Below are 20,300 nucleotides of genomic sequence, written 5' to 3'. Positions count from 1 at the left end.
CTAGTGGAGAAATATGGTCTGGAGTCACGACTAATCCTGGAGACAGGATGTAAACCTGCTCAGAAGTGTTTTCCTAGCTCTTCCCCATGAGAGAGGCTGCAGGAGCACTCCACTCTCATCCCCAAGCAGGCTGAGCCCCTGGTAAGAAATTCTAAGGAGCAAGAGCCCCTTTTTGAGGTGTCCCAGGTTTTGTGGGAGCCCTGAGTACTGCCCACAGTAGGACATTGCCCTTGCCCTGCCCCTTACAGCCAGGGCACCCGCTATCTCCAGAGTCTGGGAAGCCACAGGAGGCTGCTGGGGAAGGTAAACAAACTGCCAGCCCCGCGATGATTTGTGGCTAAATGAACAGTCTAAGTCACCTGTGAGTGGCTTGAACTCACAGATTAACCAACCAGATAATAGGTCTTAATCAGCCCTCCAGTGCTGGGAGCTGAGTCTACCTTGTGTCAGATTTGGCACAGCCAGCTCCGAGGTTCCAGGTTGCCTGGGGGCTGTCCGCTCTGCAGAAATATTTGTAGAGGCATCCACATGGCTGCCACGGGAGCAGAGCAGCTGTCTGCAGAAATGCTCATAGGGCTTCTCATCTGTCTTTAGGGGACTCTCCCTGCTCTGATGGTGATGGCCGACAGGTCAATGAAGCCACCTCCCTGCCTGCTTCCAAGGTCCTGTACTCACTCAGTCACTGCCATGCTCTGTCCTTGCCTGGATCCCCTCTCATGTGGGTTGGCCTGATCCTACCTGCCTCAGAGACTTCCAAGGCCACAAGCTCCTGCGGGTTTCTTTATCCTAGCATAATCAGCTGCTCAGTCCAACAAGTAGGGATCTGTCCTGGAACAGAGAAATCCCCGTGATTCCATCCCCCTGCTCACGGTACCCAACCTCCACCCTCCCTCCGCACGGAGCCCCAGGTACCAGCCCCCAGCGAAGGGGTTAACAGGCAAAGCAAACACGGCACAGTCCCTCCCAGACAGGCCTCCTGCAGGGATTTCTGGGCAGCTGTTTATTTATCCAAGCAATTCCTCAAATAAGCAGCCTCATCTCTGATGGCACATGGCAAGGCTAAGTAGAAAAACGTGTTAACAGCTCCCACTCTGGAGCAGGGGAATAGCAAGCCAGCACAGGAAGGCTGGCAGGGCAGGGAGGGTGCCTGTGCCACCAGAAACAGCCAGGGGAGCTCTGGAGTGTCACATCGGATCCTGCCACACTGCCAGCACCAGCATCCCTCAGGACCAGGGCTGCAGGGGATGCCCTAGGGCTGTTAGGTTCCTGGGATACAGCAATGCACTGCAAAGGTAGTCAAGTGTGGAGACAAAGGGCTTGTCCCCTTGTAAACACATGGGGGTGAAGTGACAGGGACATGGGGATGGAGGCACACATCCAGATATGGACTGGAGTGATAGGGACATAGCTTGGATCTATTTCTTACAAGGACTCAGAGTATAACCACTACATTTCCAGTCCTGTGAGCCCCTGACCACTCTGGAACATCTGATCCTGAATCACCATGAGCACACAGCATCCACACAGACATCTCCTTCATCCTACTGCCCCCAAATGAGGGAGCAGCACCGTGGCTCATCCTCAGTGTCTGTCCTCACCCCAGGCCTTGTCTTCTGGGGAGAGACTAAACAAGCCAGCATCTTCCATAGCTCGGCATCATCCAGGAAAGCAGGGAAGTGACTAAGTGTACCGTGTCCCTCCTGCTGCTCCCCCGCTCCGACAGCCCTTGCCTGGCACAGCACTCCAGCACACTGTGTCCGATATCACACATCTCTGGCACAGCCAGGCTCGCCTTCTCTCGGCACCAGGGGGATCCCCCAGATCTGATTTTTCCTGTCACCTCCACAATCTTCTGTTTTGGCTTCACTCTGTCTCGTCCCAAAGCCAGAACTGCTGCCTGTGGGGCTACAGAGCCAGGTTTGGGGCCTGGGGGTGAAAAAGTGAGAGGGAAGAACACCCTCACACACACCACTTCCCCCCACAAACACAGCCTCACCTCTTAGCTGTTAATGGCCTTTCCATGGAGTCAGCACCTAACCTGCTCTCGGGATGACAGGATAAATCAGCAGCTCCTCCCAGGACCTTGGGCTCTAATTAATGTCAGCTCATTAACAAGATAACGGCCATTTATTACCCTGTCTCTCTGGCTGCTGATTAACCCTTTCCCAAGGTGGGGGCAGGGGATGGTGATGCCATGGGACAGGAATGGTGGGAGACAGTGACGTCTCTGCAGTGAGACCCAGGGACACCAGGGAGGGGGGAGATGAAGGCATAGCAAACAGGACTGCAGAAGAGCCTGAGTGAGGAGTGGATGGGAAAAGGGGGAGTGTCTTTCCCTAGCAGCATGGCAAGAGCTCACTGGAGAAAAACCTTGAAGAGTGGTGGGCTGCCCTTGGATTGTCGTTGTCACCTCTATCACATCCTTTTGCCTCAGTATCCCCAAGCGTCCCTACCCCAGCCCACGGGGGACAGTGTGGATAAGACCTGGAGCTCAGCACCAAGGCCTTGCACAACTCTGGTCCTCAGCCCTTATTTTGATAAGGTGCCACACAGACCCACAGGCAATGAGAAGCCAATCAGTGTGTCCATCCAGCCTCCAGAGTCAAAAACAGCCCCGGCTTCATATTCCTGAGTACTGTCTATGCCACAGAGCCACGGGGCAGGATAATCTGTCCTGGGGCAAGAGGAAGCTTTTGACATGCCCTTGACCAAGGCCTGGGTGTGGAGTGCAGGAGCAAAGGGGCTGGGATGGGCATGGTGCTGCCGCCCAGCCATCCAGCACCAGGCTGGGGGGACTAATGCTCTCAACACATCAATCACACTGCTCGGCAGCTCCCTATTAGCGGGAGCAGTGGCTAGTTAATCAGGCTGAGGGCTTCGGCTCGTTAAGCTGACACCTCCGCTGTGAGAGTGAGACATGGGGGCAAGCAAGGTGCCACTTATTTATTTTCTTCTTTCCCAGGGAATATATTAAACAAATTAAATTCCTGGAGTGTTGGGTCAGCACAGCCGGTTCTGCGCCTGTCCCAGCTCCACCTAGCTCAGCTGTGAGGAGGGGACTGTGCTGCCCAGCCTGCAGCAAACCTGGGCACTGCTGCAGGGTCCTACCTCTGCCGTGCCTCCCCAGCTCCCTGCAGCAAGACACAGCCCTCCCTAATTCCCCTATTTCCCTCCTTGGGCTGTGCTGCAGTCGTGACTGCTTGGCAATGCTGAGGATGGTTGGGAGGGCAGGTCTTGCAGGAAATGCAGTCCATGATTTCATACGGAAAGTCCCCCAGGAACCCGGCTGCTGTTCCTGAATGGGCTTCCTTGGCCCCACAGGGAGCAGAGATGTGACACAGCCGTGGCTGCTTTCGGGACAGCTTGTAATGCTCCCTGTTCCAAATAGAGCCAGGGGCTCATTTCAGCCACAGCGCCAAGACTTCTTCTTTCCTCTTCCTTTCCACTCTGGTACTGGGGACATCTGGGCTAGTGGCGGGTTGACCTCTTGCAGGTCTCTCTGCAAGAGGGAGAAAACTAGGAGGGAGTGCACTTGTTCTCTGTAAAACAAGGAGAGGTGAGAGGGAGTCCACTTGTTCTGTAAGACCAGTCTCTGTCAAAGGACTGCAGGAACTGGGCATTTAGAAAAAAATACTGTGCATCCCAAGAACAGCTTTATGCCACAGGCATTACTCTCATTGGTGTTGGCCTTAAATTATATGAAGACATGAGAACAAGAGCCTTTGCTGAAGCAATCTCCTACACCGGGCCCTTTGCCTGCTTTGGCATCAGTCACCCCTCCACAGTCAAGTGCTGTCCCTGCTCAAATTCCATGAGGGTTGGGATGCTGTTTCTTTGCTGTTGGGCTGCTCTGCTCTATCCTAGCACCGGCTGTGTTTCAGCCCTGCTGCAGGTCTAGTTAGGTGACAGGGATGGATGGAAAACTCACAGCAAATTAGTCATTAGTCCCTGGAGTTGTTTATTTATTGACCATTTGCAGCTCTTCCCTCCATCACCACCTTTTCCCTTGCTATTTTTCCAGCAAAGTCAATGGCAGCCTGTCCTGCTCCTCTGTCCCACCCCATCCCATCCTGTCATCCCCATCTCTTACATCGGTCCCTTCTACCTAACCTCAGTCCTTCAAGTGCCTCTTCATTTCAGGAAAGGACCCATCTTTTGCTGGTGTAAGGGTGACTCCCTGGAGGTTAGTGAAGAATTAGAAATAATTTAATTTACCTCCCTGTTCGGGTGCTTTGATGAGCTGAAAGGCCCCTTGTCAGGAAGCAAATCCATCTTCCTCCAGCTTTACATCAAATTTCATTCACTAATTAGAAACTCCTGCCCTAGACCATGCTGCCCCCACCCCGGCCACCCCTTCTCCCCACCAGCACCATTATGAAAATAAATTGTTCCATTAGCTGCATTGTTGTGGCTGTGGGGCCCAGTGTTGGGAGTTATTAGAGCAGGAGGGAGGGCGTTGGATTAAGACAAATGATTTATTACGGAAAAGGACCCTGATTAGATTCTTACTCGTCCCCAGCGTGTGGCTGCATACTCACACACCCCCCATCCTGATGGCCCCCGTAGCACCACACAGCCGCTCGTGGAATTTAGTGCTGGATGGCAGTGATGTTTCTCCTGGGGCTGTATCCTGCTGGCTGCTCTCACAGTGCTGGGAGTCCCCCACCTCATACTGGGACATGAGGTAGCAATTGATGCTGGCTGCCCCCTGCATTGTCCTCAGCTGTCCCTTCCTGACTCTCACTTCTTTGGAGGGTGGGCACCACCAGCATCATCCCCAGCTCTGCCAATTCTGCAGCAGGGATCCACTGTGGATACTGAATGTGTCCTGGTGACTGGGGAGGGGGTAAGGGAAGGGGAAGAGTGACTTTGCTGTGTTAGCTCTTTATCCCACACAGCAGGAGCTAAGGGTGCCCCACCAGCAGGAGGGCTGGCAGGGTTCACCCTGTGTGGTGGGAGAGGTTGTCAGGCCCCTCCATGGGTGCAGAGTATACTCTGCACCTGGCAGATGTGGGGTGGGCATGGCTGCAGGGGTGGGTATGGCTGCAGAGGGGGCCACTGCCACGGTGTGCCCATGTCCTGTTGTCCTCACAGTGCCTTGCTGTCATTATAGGCCAAGTGCATGTACCCTCTAGCTTATTCCTGGAGGGGACAGAGATCAGAGACACAGGGACATGTGAGTGCTCCTGGGATATAAAGGAAACAAGCTGAAAAGAAATTTGTGGCACTGGATGGCGATTCTGAGAGCTGGTGGATGTCTGCTGGGTGTCCACTGCGGTGGTGGGCAGGTGTCTGTCCAAGGGATAAAGGTATGTGTAGGGGGCAGGATGCATGCATCTGTCTGTCTGTCTGTCTGCGGTGTTCATACAGGCATAGCAGGCTCTGGTTGACACCCAGAGGTTGTTGCCTGCTAAAACACCTCCATCCCTGCCCGGGAGAAGCTGCCATGCTCAAGCAAAGGGGCTCTGCAGCACCTGTAGTGGGGGGATGTTCCCAATGTTGCTCTCACACAGGTGTCAGGTTGAGAGAGGGGCAAATAGGTGGGGGGCTCGGCACAGAGGTGGAGGAGGAGTTCGGGGTGCAAGATGGGCTCAGCAGCACACATCACGCTGCTCCCGGGGCTCCGTGGGCTCGGGGACAGTGTATTGGGACACTCCGCCTCCCCCCATAATAGCGCTGCAGAGAGCGGGGTCCTGCGCCTGCTCCCGGAGCAGCAGCACCCCGAAAATCCATCAAGTTTAATTAGGCTAATGCAAGTGAGAGTGGGAGGCCGGTACCGGCTCCCTCTGCGGGCACCTGGCGGCGGGCGGCGAGCAGAGCTGAGCCGGGCTGGGGCTTCTCCGGGGATTTTTGGCGGACGGCTATGGATCGGTCAGCCCTCGCTGGGAGGAGGGTCCCCGCAGCCTGCTGTACCGATGTCCGCAGGCACAGACATTTTGGGGTGATCCCCCCTCCCCAGTCACGTCACGGCCCGGGTCACGGGGACCTGATTAGACCCAGAGCTCAGGGACGATGGGGTCCACCGTGCGCGGAGACATTGCCCCTCCGCAGGGCAGGTTCGGCCTGGGAGACCGGCAGGATCCCACCCTGCTGCCGTGCCGCTTAAAACTGCCACAAACAGGGAATTCTTTCAAGAGGCTCTGCTCCCAGTCCCCAAGCCCCAGTGCTCCCCTGCCACTCCGTTGCCGGGCCCCCGGCATCCAGCGGCTCAGCCGGGAGCAGGGAACGAGCTCGGCTGGCGCTGCCGCGGCAGAAGGCCCTGGGGCAAGGGACAGACGGGAGAGGCGGGGAATGGGACCATGTCCTCCCTTGTTAACAGCACCGGACCCTGTAGCCTTTTCAAGGCTCTGAATAGGGGGTGGCACCTCTCTTCTGCTGAATTAGAGGCCGGGGGTAGTTGGAGCTGGTTTAATACGCTCAGACAGGGTTGGAAGGAGCGGGGGGGGAGACGTGCTACCCCAGATGGGAACATGTGGGGGGGTGTCTCCTGTCGCCACATGTCCTTCCTCTCCCTCCCACCCACCATTTATATGGTAATGAGGACAAATTGATGGAGAGACATCCATTGTGGGACCCTCCAGCCCGGCCCTTCTGCCGGCCACCCACCAGCATCCCCATCCATCACCGCCCATCTGGGACCCTGCTGGGACCACCCCTCGCCTGGCACTGGCACGCTGGGAGATGGTCTGCTTCACCTGCCTACGGCAATGGGGCAACTCCCAGGCTGTCCTGGTTCTCCTGGGGCTGAGTGGCAAGACAGAGGATGACATCCAGGCAAGGGAGAGACCCCCATAAGTCCTGTCTGTCAGCTGGACATAATTTTGTCCTCAAAATTCTTTTCATGTGGGGTAATAGAGCTGTGGGGGAGTTAATGTAGCTTCAGAAAGATCCTAGCATCTTACTTGTGGGTGTTTTCCCTTCCTCTCACTGCCCTGAAGCCAGCTCAGAGCCAGGCCCCCCCTGCTTTCTTTCCCTGCGCCCATCCCAAAGCAGCTGCCATATACCCTGCAGCAACCTCCTAATGGGCAAAGAATTCTTCCCCACACTCACTGATTCCCCAAAAACTTGGACGTGGAGGTGATCTCCGACGGCGGTCACCCCAAAGAGCATATCTTCTTCTTATGCATGCTCTGCCTCTGGCTCCCCCTGCCTGCGACAACAGCCTGATTGAAATTTCACTCCATAAAGCACTTCTCGAAAGCCTGACCCCGTGGCCCCCGGGGGACCAATTTGTCCTACTCTGTAATAAGAACCTAATTAAATTAGCTCTGCCGCCTTGCAAAGCCCTTAAATTAGCCCGATGATGAGGGCCCTCACTGACAGCCTGCTGCCGAATTGCTTCACACTTGCCTTGCTGTGGGGTCCAGGGAAAGCCCTAAGGAGGACCTGATCCCAGCATGGCCCAGGAGACCATGGCAGGGCAGCTTAGAGACGGGGCAGGGGGTGTACAGAGAGGTGTGTGGGGTGCTGGCTGGTGTACTTTCCTTCTGCTGGCATGGTGATGTGGTAGAGGGAGGAGAAGGCTGACAAGGGGTGAGGGACAGCACTGACTAACACTAGTGACACTGGAAACCTGTCTACAGGATACAGGCTTCATCTTCTGGATTAGTGAGTGTTGGGGTAATTGGGGATGGTACAGAAGGATGGACAGGCACTGAGGTGGTGAATCCAGGTTGGGATGGAGAGGTATCCCTGGCAGGCCCCCAGTGGCTGTCCCTACTGCATCCTGCCCCACTTGCCCTAGTTTCCAGGTGGCTCTAATGACAGTTTGGTCCCATGTAGACTGGGACAATCCCACAGCCTCCAGTTGCCACTTCCCCTGGGTATGGATGAAGTAGTGAGCAGAAATGTCATCCTTCCTGGTGGAGGCCCCACCAAGATTTGGGGGTGACCAAATCTTGCTCCTAGAGAAGTGCATGATGCTCTCTAGCCTTTCCTGCCCTTTAACAATGGGAGCAGTAAGCACCCCTGATCCCTGCCTGCCCTCCCTACACCAGAGTTCAGAGCTCCTGCCGGGGAGACAATGGATTTATTGGGCTGCGTCCCCAACCAGGAGAGGTAAATCCAGTGAAGAGACAAAAATACACCTGCCATCGGCCACGCTCACGCTCCCTCACTTCATCCTGGGCAACAATCACCATAGAAGCTGTGCTTTAAAATAATCTTTAAATAATTTTTGCTTTTTGTTAAAAAAAAAAAAAAATCACCCCCCCAACCAAACGATTTCCCACCCCCGCCCTGCGCTTCCGTCTCACCCTGCACGCGCCCACACTGCCTCCCGTCTATGGTACATACAAAGAGCAGATAAATAAATAAAGACGCGTGATGCTACAGGGGGGACATGGGTCACAGCCTCCCTTAGCCCCCTCCCCTCCACTTATGTGGAGCTAGGGGAGGCTGAAACTCTAGCTAGGATTTGGAGTGGGGAGAATGTGGCTGCAGCTCTGACGAGACCCTCCCCAGGTCCCAGGAATAGGTGAGCAGCAACGAATTACCCTGAGGGTTTGGGGAACTGGGGGCTTGGGGAGGTCAGGCCAGCCAGGGTCTGAAGCTTGAGGAGTTTTTATAGCTTTGGGGTGGGGAAAGGCTTTTGGGCTGAGCCAGTTCAAGGCCAGATGCTGGGAAGGTTTTCTTCTCTGCCTCTTCCAGGCTCCAGCAGGCTGGGGTTGGAGCCCTGACTCTCCCCACCCTTGCTCCTACCAGTGTGTCTATGCCTGGCTGGCATTTTCACCCTTCTGCCCATGTGTCTGCCTCTGTAGCCCCTCTTACCAGCCAGAGCGCCCCATGCTGTCACAGCAGTCCCAAAGGATGCCCAGCTGGGTGGCTGTGGTGCTGGCTTTGGGCAGAGCTCGGCACCTCACTTCCCAGTCTATCACTCCAGTGGCACTTGTGTCACCAAGCTGAAGGTCTCGTGCCGGAGCTGTGCCAGACACACACACACACAGCCCTTCCCTCTTGTTTTGGGTGCCCCCTGCACCTGGGCTAAGGACAAGGCACAGTCCCAGTACCTGGGTCACCCTCCTCCCAGCTGCCACATCCCAGAGGTGGAAATAGCATTGCCTGCCTTCCCACCCAGGCTGCCTAGCAAAGGGACATGGGCCCCTCTCCCAAAACTTCCCCACCCGGTAAAGACAGGCTGGAAGCCCCAGCAGAGCAGCCAGGGCTCTCTCCTCTTCTCCCTCCCACTCGTCTATCAGACCTCCATCAGCTAATTCGGCACGCACACACACACACACACTGCACGCACACACACATTGCACACACACACACATAGCAGCATGTGGATCCAGCCGGGGGCAACCCGCTGTCCCAGGGGAAAACCCTTCATGCCTCCCTCCTGTCCCCAGGAACAGGGGCTGAGGAGGGGGTGGTGAACATGGAGGAGGCACACTACGGAGCTTTGGTGCCCCCCAACAAGGAGGTGGCTGTACCCCAAGCAGGCAGGGCTGGAGGCAGCTCCCCATAGGCACCCAGCTTTGGGAAGGGCTGCTGGGCCCCAGTGAGTCACCCTGCAGCCACCACCTCCACCAGCTGTGCTGCCTGGGGCTGTGGTGCACCCTCAGCTCTCCACCTGGGATATCCCCAGTGGGTGGAAGCTGTCAGGGGGCAGGAGCAGCCTGCCCAGGTGGTAGAGCAGCCCTGAGTACCAGTGCACGCCATCCCCCTGTACCCCCGGCCACCCCACCAGGCTGTGGTAGAGCCGCAGTGGCCAGAAGGCCAGCTGTGCCAGCTGTTGGTCCTGCACCAGGGCAAAGCACGAGGCCACCACACCATCCACCACCAGTGTCCCATGGCGTGTCAGCGGGGCATAGGCGCCCACATCTCTCCGGTGCCACACCCGCACCACTTCAGCAGGCTGCAAGCCGCCCCCCTCAGCCACCACCAGCACGAAATGTCCCGGGTGCACGAGGCTGGCAAAGATGGGACGGAAGTGGGCGGTGGGCGCCGAGGCGTTCTCTGCCACAAAGAGCAGGTGGGTGGGCGTCAGGACCAGGCGCCGGGGTGGCTCCTGTGTCTCGATGACGTGGAAGGTGGTGAGGGCACGGGGCTCCTTGTCCAGGAAAGCCAAGAAGTCACTGTAGGTGGGCCTGCCTGCCCCGTCCATTGCCAGCACTCGCTGGCCTGGGCGCAGTGCCCACAGTGGCGTCTGGGCACCGTCCTCCAGCGTTGCCAGCGCCCGCCCGGGAAAGCAGCCGCCCGTCTTCGCAGCAGCTGAGTGCTCTGCACAGGGAGAGAGAGGACAGGAGGGTTACCCATTAGCCAGATCCTCAGCACCATGTTTCCACTATGCATAGACAACCTCCCAATCTGCCCGGCTTTGCCCACCCAGGCATAACCCTCCCCTGGCATCACCACTGTGAGCTTGTCCCCTACACACCCCCGGCCACCAATCTCCCCCAGGCATCTCATCCCGCAGCCACCATGTCACCTGAGGTGGCACCTGGGGACTCCAGCACGGTCCCAGGGCATTGAGCCTGCTGTAGAGAGCCAGGCTCCAAGCCTCAAGAGGCAGGGGAAGTGGGACACAACCACAGCCTGAAATGTGCAAAACATTATCAGGGGGCACCTGAAGCTTGAAAAAGCAGAGGCAGGGCTCTGAGACAGTGGCAGGCTGAGAAGCAAAGTGCCTGGTCTCACTCTGCATACCCCCACAGCATCCCTGTTTCCTGCAGTGCTGGTCCTGGGTACTGCTTGGGAGGATGCTGCAAGGAACAGTGCAGGATGCAGCACCCTTTCCCAGCACCGCAGCAGCGCTCCACCCCATGTGGCAGTCCTGCTCCCTTCGCCCACCTGCTCCCCCGTGCACCACCAATGCCAGCCAGCTCCTACTTCTCTGGGTTATAGGGAGCTGTCACAACCTGTGGCCATCATGATGTAAAAGCTACCAGCCCCCTAAGTAGGGCTTCCCTAGTGATTGCCACAGGGTAAAGGACCCAAACTCTTCAGGTTTGTCTTCTGGAATGGTGGCACCAATCTCCTACCCCTCCCCAGATGAAGTGTCACCAGGGCCCATTCTGGCACTTAGCAGGGGAACCCTGGCTTCCCAAGGAATGGTGGTTAGCTACCCCAGCAGCAGTGTTTCCCCAACTCCCTGCAGCTCCCATCTTAGTGTCTATATAATACCCTTCCACCCTCTGCCAGTGACATCTCACCTCAGGGTCCTGCTCCTAGCCCTGCACAGTTCCATCCTTGAGCTTTAAGCCCCCTCTCAGAGCCCTCTCCCAGCTCTCTCATCTAATCCCTGAATGTCCCCACCCAAATGGCACTGCCCCCATCACTCCCCAGGTTTGGGCAGAGCCAAATCCCAGCCCCCAAGCCCATGAAGAGAGGCATCCATCTCTGGGACAGAATCCTTTTATTGCTCAGATGAGGTGCAGTGTCTGCCCTCTCCTTGCCCCAGAGGCCAGGTCCCAAATCCTGCACCCTGCATCCCCTGGCAGAGCCATGGGCAGGGGTTGGAGGAGGGTGAGAGGGGTGCCTGGCAGAAGTGGATGGCGTAGGTGCTGGGCATGGAGGGGTGCATGGAAGGACCCGAGAAGACACAATACATACAACAGGCCATGTGGCCATCCATACAAAAATAAAAGCCATTTACTAAGAGGCAGGGGCAGCCCGGCTGCCCTCTGTACACAGTTCTGAGGGGATCAGGATGTGTATCCCACAGCCTCCACCACACAATCTTAGGTTGCCCATGGCCTTGAGGATAAATATGGGGGACCCAGAGCCCTGAGGAGCTGCTGCAGAGCGAGGGGAATATGACCAGCCTCTTGAAGCCCTTCAGGGCCTCAGGGCCCCAGTCTGCTGCTTGGGTTATGGCATCCCTCTTCAGCTGGTCCAAGGGGAGCATCCCAGGATTCAAAAGCCTCTGTCTTTCTCCGGGGGCACAGCCCCACTCCTCTGGCCAGCCTCATGGCTGTGGGGTCATGGTCCTTGCTTCGGAGCCTGGCCCCACTCCTCCTGCCAGCCCCACAGAGTGCTCCAGGGCACGGGAGTCCTGGTCCTCCGGCCACGTTTTGTCCCTCTTCTTCGGGGGTGCATCACTCCCTCTCTGCGGCGCGGTGGCCCCACGTCCATCGCCGGCCGGCGTTGTGCCCGTCCTGGCATCAGCACGGGGAGCGGGTCAGCGCGGGGGGCCCGGCTGGCGTCTGGGGGTGTCGAGCCTCTGGCTGCGGGCTAGGGCAGTAGGACAGGCACAGTGCGCTGGGAACTGAGCCCGGGGACGAGAGACGCGGGGCAGCACAGGCACACCGGCCCCCGCAGCGCCGCGCGTGGTGCGTGGCACACGCCTGTGTGTGCCGGCCTCCCCCTGTGCCTGCGTGTGCGAGGGCTCCGTGTGCAGGCACGGCCCTGCTGCACGGGCTCTGTGTGCCAGCGGTCGCCGAGGCTGCCTCCGTGTCCGCGCAAGGCCGCGCACAGGCAGAGCCCTCCGCAGCCTGTCGCGGCACGGGCACAGCGCGGCCCCTCCCGGCGGTGGCCGGTGCCGTGCGCGGGGCGCTGCTGCCCTCTGCAGCCTGCAGCCGCTCCGCCGGGAGCCGCATCCCGGCCGGGGCTGCTTCTCCCGGGCTGCGGCGGGGTTTGCACCCCACTCAGTCCCCTCCGGAACACGGGCAGGGCCTGAGAGCAGCTTCTCCCCGTCCTCCACCACGCTGCCCCCACTGGACCGCAAAGGAGGAAGCAAACACCACCAGCGACGACAGCACCCCTCAAAGCACCACCCAGCTCTGCTCCCCTCTGCAGATGCTGCTGCACAGCCAAGAGCTGATCCCAAAGTACCCTGGCCTGTCCCTGTCTGGATGTCCGTGACCCCATCCATGGCTAGGCAGGGGTGCACAGATGCTGCTGCGACAGCAGAAGCTCAAAAGCAGCCAGCAGTGGAGCAGGGCAGGGCTGGATGAGGCTGAGCATGGGCACTAAAGGACTGCAAGGGCAGAGGCCGGAGAGACAGGTACGATGGATATACTGGGGGGGTAGGGTGGGTGGAAAAGGGAGTGGGCTGAGAAAAGGAGGAGGATAGAGAGGGTGGGTCAAGATGTAGATCTATGGGAGCCATGTGGAGAATTTGCCCCATTGTACTGGCTGGCCACAGGTGTGTGACTCACTCCTCACCTGACTGCCTGACCCAGATAGGGAAATCAGGATGCAAGAGCCAGCACCCCCTGCAGGAGCACCCCACCTAGCCAGCCAGGCTCCCATAGTGTGCTGCAAGAGAGGGTCTGGCCCCCGGCTCTGCTCAGTGCCCCCCAGCCTAGACTTACCTGACTTGACGGAGCAGTGAATGTGTGCCTTGGACTCGTAGTAGACCCAGTCGAAGCCAGCCTCCACGGCCAGGCGAGCCAGCATGCCGTACTTGTTGCGGTCCCTGTCTGAGGTTGTGATGTCCACAGCTCGGCCCTCATAATGTAGTGACTCTTCTGAATGGTGCCCATCCTCATCCCAGCCCTCCGTCACTCTCAGCTTCACCCCTGGCCACTGATTCATGACAGAGATGGCCAGGGAGTTCAAGCGGTCCTTGCAGCGCTGTAGGGAAGAGGGACAGAGTCAGTAAAAGCTTTTTATGGGATGAATTAGCTGCCTGGTTGGCAGGCTGCATCCCACTATGCTTCCATGAAGCCTCCCTGGGCCCTCAGGCCCTTGGGGGCTGGTCCAGCAGAGGACAATCTGAGAACATGAGGTGCCTTGTCTATCCCATGCTCTCCAAACTCCCTGCAGAGCCTGATACTCCACCTTTGGGCAGAGGAGTGTGCACCCAAAAGGGCACCCTTTTCCTCCCTCTCTCCCCCAGTTCCAGGCTCATTTGAGAACCTGTCAGGCAACGCAGCCTGAGCTGGGCTAAAACACCCTCTATGCTCACCAGACACCTGCCCTGTGCTAACTGTACCCCAGTGCTTCCCATCTGACAGGAGGAGCTTCAATCCTGCTGCTTCCTGGCTGGGAGGAGGTCCCAGGGACCCTAGGGCTGTCTCCGGGCACAAATGAAACAACCTGCCCAGTCCTCAACACAGCTTTGCTTGGTATGGCTCCTCAAGTCCTGTGCAACAAGGACAGTGCACTGGGCAGCCTCATAGCTTCAGCCAGCCTCTGCTCCTGTAGGAAGTGCCAAACCTGCCCAAGAGCTCTGTTGTGCTGGAACAGAAAGAATGTGGAGTGAAGCCTTCACCTCTCCACACCACAAGGGCTGAAAATCCTGGGGTGAGGAACAGCAGCAGATCTTAGAAGCCACAGACCTTGTGGCCGCAGAGGTCACACATGCAAATAGGTACCCGTGGCAGTCCTCCCCCACAAGCAGAGGGATGCCAGCTCCAAATGCCAGTTTCACAGTCCTCCCAGCCTTATCCTGCCCTGCCCTGCATCCCCCAGCCACAGCTGAAGGTCAGGGAAAGACCAAAACTCTGCGTGCTTCACTTGCAAAAGTACAGCCCCAGGTTCTGGTCCCTTGCCCTGCTGCTAAATGGATGGAGGATAGATAGAAAAGGAATATGGGAGCTTCTACAGAAAACCAGGTGAATGGACTAGGGCTGTGCAGCCCAGAAAGGAGATTCTGTGAGGTCCTGAAGAATCATTGAATTGAGTGAGTTGGAAGGGACCCATAGGATCAAACTCTTGGCCCTGCACAGCACACCCTAAGAATCACACCAAGTGAAACTGTGTATAAAATTTAAGGCAATTTAAAAGAGATGAGCAGAGACTGGAATGTTTTTACACTGGCTCCAAAGGCTGAGGTTCACAGCTACAGGTACAGATGGTTCTGAGACATCCAGCTGGATCAGGAGTAGTCCCTTGTCACTGCCCAGTGCTTACTGGGTGGGTGAGCTCTGCCTCCCCAGAAGTAAGACTCCAGTGGTCCTCCACTGCCATTCCCCAGGAAACAAGGAGCCCCATAAAATCAAGGCAGAGGATGGAGCATTCATGGCCATGCGCAGAGCGAGTCCTGGGAAGCTATTCAGTCCATTAAATTAAATGACTGGACAGCACCTTAAAAACCAGCCACTGCTGGGGACATTTTTGCATGATGCCCAGCTCAGTACTGGAGCTCCCCACCACAGTATGTTGTGGGTCTTGAGACAGTTACAGCAAGCATGAGCCAAGGCTTTAAAACCTGATGGTGGCTACATCCCCAGGCTCAGAAATGGCCCAACACCACTTCCACAGGCACCAAAAATGTACCTCCTCACCCTATCCCCAAGCACCTGCTCCCATCCTAGGAAGGTGGATGCCGCTGCTCTTAAGGAAACCTGCTCTCACTTGGCAGGGTCCAGGCCCTGGGAAGGGCAGTGCCAGGCAGGCCTTTGCCCCACATGAGGTCTGCCGTCATCCCACAGCTCCCTGGGCGTGGGGAGATAAGCCAGGAAGGTGCTGGACAAACAGCTTGCGAGGTGAGGGGAGGAGGAATAGGGAGGAGAGTGACTTTTGTCCCCGTCCAGCACCACCGTGGTGCCACTTGGCACATGTGACAAGCTGTTCCCAAGGTCCCCAGCCCCACCGGGACCCCACAGTAAGGCAGTTCAGCACTGGAAGCAAGGAGGAAATGCCCTGCATCCCCCAGCCATCACTTCAGGCATTCCCTTGCCATTATCAGGCCAGCACCCCGCTCTGGGCACCCCTCCGGCCCTCACTGTCAGCTTTTCTGTCCTCCAGGGGCACCCTGCACGCACAAAAACAACGAGACACTGCAAGCCTTTTCCCCAGGCAGGGACAGCGTCAGGCAGAGGCCTGGAGCGCCCTGTCCCCAGCTCTGCCGGTGCCATCGGTGGCCAGCAGGTGTCAGAGCGCGGGAGGGGACCGGCAGGGACCGGCAGGGAGCAGGTACCGATGGACGAGGACCAGGCAGGCACAGGCAGGTCGGGGAGGAAGCAGGTACTAACGGGTGGGGAACTGGTGAGCAGGGCAGCAGCGGACAAGGAACAACCACGGACAGGCAGGGGAAAAGCAGCTATGAGGAGGAAACGGGCAGGGATGAGCGAAAATAAATAGGCAGCACGCAGTGATAGTCAAGGCTGAGCAGGTGAGGATGTGCAGGAAGCAGGCACAGGAGGCAGAGAGAAGACAACAAAAGACAGGGATGGACAGGGATGGGTAAGGAGCAGGCAGCAATGGTCAGGAAGCACACATGAGCTGCAGGAGGTAGGCAGGGATGGCCATTGCCTGCCCAGAGGCTCTGCTGCCTGCATGAACAGGGATCAGAAAAGTCATAAACATGGGCTGTCCACGGGCTCGGTGTTCCATGGTGATTGCAGGGAGGGCACAGCTTGTCCCTGTAGTGCTGCAGGTGACCGGGAACCCCCCAGTTCACATGCAGAATGGGGCCCCATATGACCACACTAAGCTAGTGGCTCTCCTGTCCCGTGCACCCCATGGTGAACATCATGGGGATGTTGGGATGGGCTGAGCAAAGAAGTTCTACCCACCATCTGCCCAACCTTTTCATCTCCCTCTTTGTGTCCATACTGGGGATAGAACCATGTCTTGTGAGGCAAGCCAAACCACTTTAGGGAAGGCAGCAGGGCAGAGCTCCAAGATGGGGTGAAGTCAGCAGAGACCCCAGGGTCATCTCAGGGGAAATATGAAAGAAACTCAGGTGTTACCACAGTCTCAGCAGAGGTGTTGTGAAGGGACTGTGCTTGGTCACAGCTACTCCCATGTCCAGAGCCTGGCCAGAAGAGAGGTCTTACTAGCATCTCCTCCTGAAGTGAGGTTTCCCCCAAAGGAAGCCAAAAGTCCTACCCCAAGGTCTTCATGAGAGATTCCTCACCACTGCATGGATGGTTTCTGTGTCAGTTGGACAAGCAGTGGCTGCAGGGGATGATGGTTGGGGTAGGGAGAGGCTGGGTTTGGGACTCCATGGGGGCAGGGGACCCATGGCATTCCTGGGCCAGACTGTTGGGGAGAGGTGAGGCGGGTTCTGCCTCCAGCCTTATCTCAGCACCTCCGAGTGGGACCAGTGAGAGCAAACACACTGGAATTCTTGAGGAAGATGAAACGATAAAGGAAAGGCAGGCAGAGAGCAGCACTACCCACTCCTCTAAGCAGGCGACATCTTCCGGCTGCCTGGGACACCCAGACCCTTGGACTTGGGGAAAGAAAACAGGTTTGAAGTGAGTCAACAGCAGTAAAAGGCAGTGCTCTGGGGGAAGGGACAAGAAGTTGGGTCAATGGCCTTTCCCAACCCATAACAACGCAGTCATGGTGCCAGAGCTAGAGTTCCCATATCTGGAGGAATCTCCCACAGCCAGGGGCCACAGGAAAATCCCAGAGGGCTGTGGGATGGCAGCAAGAAATCATGCCACCTCCGTAGCAAGAGGAACAATTCTTTGCAGAGCTGCCCAAGGCACGGTGATACTCATCTGTGGATGGATGTGTGGTGGCCAGGGACCCTGCTGGAGTAAGAACCCTCATTTTTGCAGCCCAAGAAGACCAGGATGCTTCTAGGTACTCTGCCAACAAGGCAGTGGTACAGCATAAAATGTTAGGCTGGAATGTGGGACATGGAGATCTCACACTCTCCCAGGTGTGCTGAGGGGGACTGGCTGAGTTGCAGAAGGTGGTGGGAGCACTCCTGGGAGAAAACACAGCAAGAAGCACTCTACTGCCTCCAAAGATATCAACCACTTTCCCGATGCATGGACCAGAGGAGCTCACTGCTTCCTCAAATATCCTTCTCGAAGCTGTTCCCCAGGGGAGGCAGGTTACAGCCCAGCCCCAGCAACCACAACTTGTGCAACTCCCCAAGCTTGCTTCCTTGCAGGGGATCTCAGTCCCTCTGCTACAGTCCCCAGCCTGAAAACCAACCTGGACTAGGGTCCCTGCCGTAAGGAGCCTGCTCTGTGGGCACACGGGGTTGCTGAGCTGTCAAGCCAGCACCCAAGAAACTTCTCCTCCCAATGTTATGAGCACCTTGGTCAGAAACTCTGGCCAGGGCCTTGCTCAGTGCCTACCATCATAGCCACTCATGTTCACCCACCTGCCCGCCCCTGACCAGGGGGTGCAGTGGTCAGAAGGGCAGTCCCAGCTCCCCTCTGCTTCCCCCAGGAGTTCGTTCAGGCTGTAACCCTGCTGAGGCTGGTGGCCAGGTTTCTTAGCAAGGCCGTGCGGCTCCTTATCTGCATTCCTGAAACCCTCAGGCATTCTCCTGGCAATATTAAAACACAGAGTAACCTTCGTCCAGCATCACCCCCCCCTCCTCTGCTGTCGTCTGTGTCGTCCACCCCCCCATCCTTCCTGCCGGCCCAGGGCACTTGGAAGCTGACTGCAACACGGCATTTGCAGTAACAGGTTGTCCCCAGCCCTGAGCCCAGCAAGCAGTTCCCACTGAGCACCGTTCACCATCCCACACAAGGCATGCGGGAAGAGGGGGCACTGAGGTTTTCAGTGTCAGAGTGGGGATAAGGTCAGCAAGAGCACTCCTGGAGCCTACTCTCCTCCCTGCCAGCACACCAGGCTCTGGTGTGTCCCTCGGATCCAACAGGCAGGCTGCCTGCTCTGCCAGTGAATAGGCAGAGTACAGGGGCAAGGGCAGGATGGCTGCATGGGGCAGGGTGCTGCCTGACCAGGGAACAGTGCGGCACAGCCCTGCTGGATCGAGGTGATGTGGGAGGATGCTGCCAGATCGGGGGCAGTGCGGCACAGCTCAGGGGCACCAGGGCCGGCTGCTGCCAGCTTGGAGTGCAGGATTATGCCAGCCTGGGGGGCAGTGGGACGAGAGTTGAGGGCAGCAGCGCAGGTCGTTCCTCGGGGTGCAGCCTGACATGGATGCCACAGGCTCCGAGGAGCAGCGGGGCACGGTGCTGCTATCTCGGGGGACAAGGTCCCGGAACCAGGGTGCAGCCGTCCCAAGGCGCAGCGTGCTATCCGACGCGCACAGCGCAGCCGAAGGGACAGAGCTTTGCAACGCCCGACGAAGGGAGATGCACTCGCTGCACGCCGGCAGCCCGGACCCGGCACCGGGATGCCCGGGGCAGGACGGGGAAGCCGCAGCGCGGGGCCCACACGGTCCCCGGACAGTGGGCAGCAGGGCGCTCTGAGGCAGCCCCGGTGCCCGCAGATGCCCGGCGCGGGGGTAGAACCGGGCGGCAGCGGTGCCGTACCTGGGTCATGAGGCGGTCGGCGCCAGTGTTCTCCTCGTCCTTGAAGATGATGTCGGGGTTGTAGTTGGGCGTCAGCTCCTTGAAGCGCTCCGAGTTACGCGCGATCTTGCCCTCGTAGCGGCCGCTCGCCCCCAGCGTCTTCTCGGGGACGTTGGGGCTGAACTGCTTGTAGGCGAGCGGGATGAGCTTGCGGGGCGGGCGGCGGCGGCTGCCCACCACCCTGCCCGGCCCGCAGCCGCGCACGGCCGGCGCCAGCAGCAGCGCGCACCCGCTCAGCAGCAGCAGCAGCCGCGCCGGCTTCATGGCGCGCCCGGCGGCCCCGGGGCGGCCCGGGGCACCGGTGGCTCCGGGGTCCGCACTAGGCTCGGCCGCCGCTCCCGCCGCCCGGCCCGGGGCTCCCCATGCGGCGCGCAGCCGGCGGGCAGGTGCCGGTGCCGGCGGCGGCGGCGGGGCGCGGCGGCTGCCCGGCGCGGGTGCGCTCCGGCTGCCCGGTGCGGCGAGCTGGCGTCGGCCCGCTCTGAGCTGCCGTGGCCCGGCGGCGGCAATAAATAGCGAAGGGCCGTTTGTTTTGGCAGGCGAGCGGCCGCTTGCGGGGCGCGGGGCGCGGGGCTCGGCGCTGCCGGAGCCCTCCGCGGTTTGCGCCTCGGCGGTCAACGCGGCGAGGCTGGAGCCGGAGCCGGAGCCGCCGCTGCCTCCGCTCCCCGGGCAGGAGTGAGAGGGGAAATTGAAGAGATCCGGGACCGGGAACCGCCAGGACCGCACCCTGCCCGTGTCCCAGCCTCCCAGCGCCCTCCCTCTCTCGCCTCCTCCCCGTGGAACCTGCCCCGGGCCGCCCGCAGCCTCCTCCCCCCTGCCGAGCCCCGCAGCCCACCCCTCCGGGGGTGCCCGCCGCCACCTGCCCCCCAGGGCAGCCCCGCCGCCGCCCCAAGGCGCGCCCGGTCCGCCGCACACCCTTCGCCCCCCTTGGCGGGGCGTCCTGCGGGGGCTCCCTGGCGGCGGAGCGGGCGCGGGGTGGCACCCCCGGGGCTCCGGCCCCCGCCGCGCCGCCTGCTCGCCAGGGGCCCGGGCCTGCGGGCGGGGATCAAACAGAGCAGGGAGGCAGCTGGTTGAAATTTAACCACAATATTCTCGCTCCCCATTGTTTCCAGGGAGGCCCGATATTTCCACAACAGGATTATGGCATCTGATTAACTCGCTGAGACAACAATGAGGGGCTGG

General features: G+C 58.9%; 1 protein-coding gene across 1 annotated transcript; it reads right to left on the bottom strand.

Annotated features, from left to right (window-relative positions):
- Positions 1–9,237: 9,237 nt before the first annotated feature.
- IHH (Indian hedgehog signaling molecule) lies at positions 9,238–19,385 on the bottom strand. Its single transcript, XM_066322950.1, has 3 exons — positions 19,083–19,385; positions 13,257–13,518; positions 9,238–10,221 (listed from the first exon to the last, which is right to left on the bottom strand). The coding sequence occupies exons 1-3, from the start codon at positions 19,383–19,385 to the stop codon at positions 9,560–9,562; spliced, it is 1,227 nt and encodes a 408-aa protein (XP_066179047.1). The 3' UTR covers positions 9,238–9,559.
- Between the last annotated feature and the right edge of the window lie 915 nt (positions 19,386–20,300).

The sequence above is a fragment of the Sylvia atricapilla genome, chromosome 7, assembly GCF_009819655.1.
Source record: "Sylvia atricapilla isolate bSylAtr1 chromosome 7, bSylAtr1.pri, whole genome shotgun sequence".
Lineage (NCBI taxonomy): Eukaryota > Metazoa > Chordata > Aves > Passeriformes > Sylviidae > Sylvia > Sylvia atricapilla.
This window is presented reverse-complemented; position numbering and strand designations above follow the sequence as displayed.

What these genes read in the sequence shown, in the direction of transcription:
- IHH (XM_066322950.1), bottom strand. Translation starts at nt 19,385, where the DNA reads ATGAAGCCGGCGCGGCTGCTGCTGCTGCTGAGCGGGTGCGCGCTGCTG. An exon ending in CCGACCGCCTCATGACCCAG is followed by an intron (nt 13,519 to 19,082) that starts GTACGGCACCGC and finishes TCTTCCCTACAG; the next exon opens with CGCTGCAAGGACCGCTTGAA. An exon ending in TCACTGCTCCGTCAAGTCAG is followed by an intron (nt 10,222 to 13,256) that starts GTAAGTCTAGGC and finishes CTCCCTGTGCAG; the next exon opens with AGCACTCAGCTGCTGCGAAG.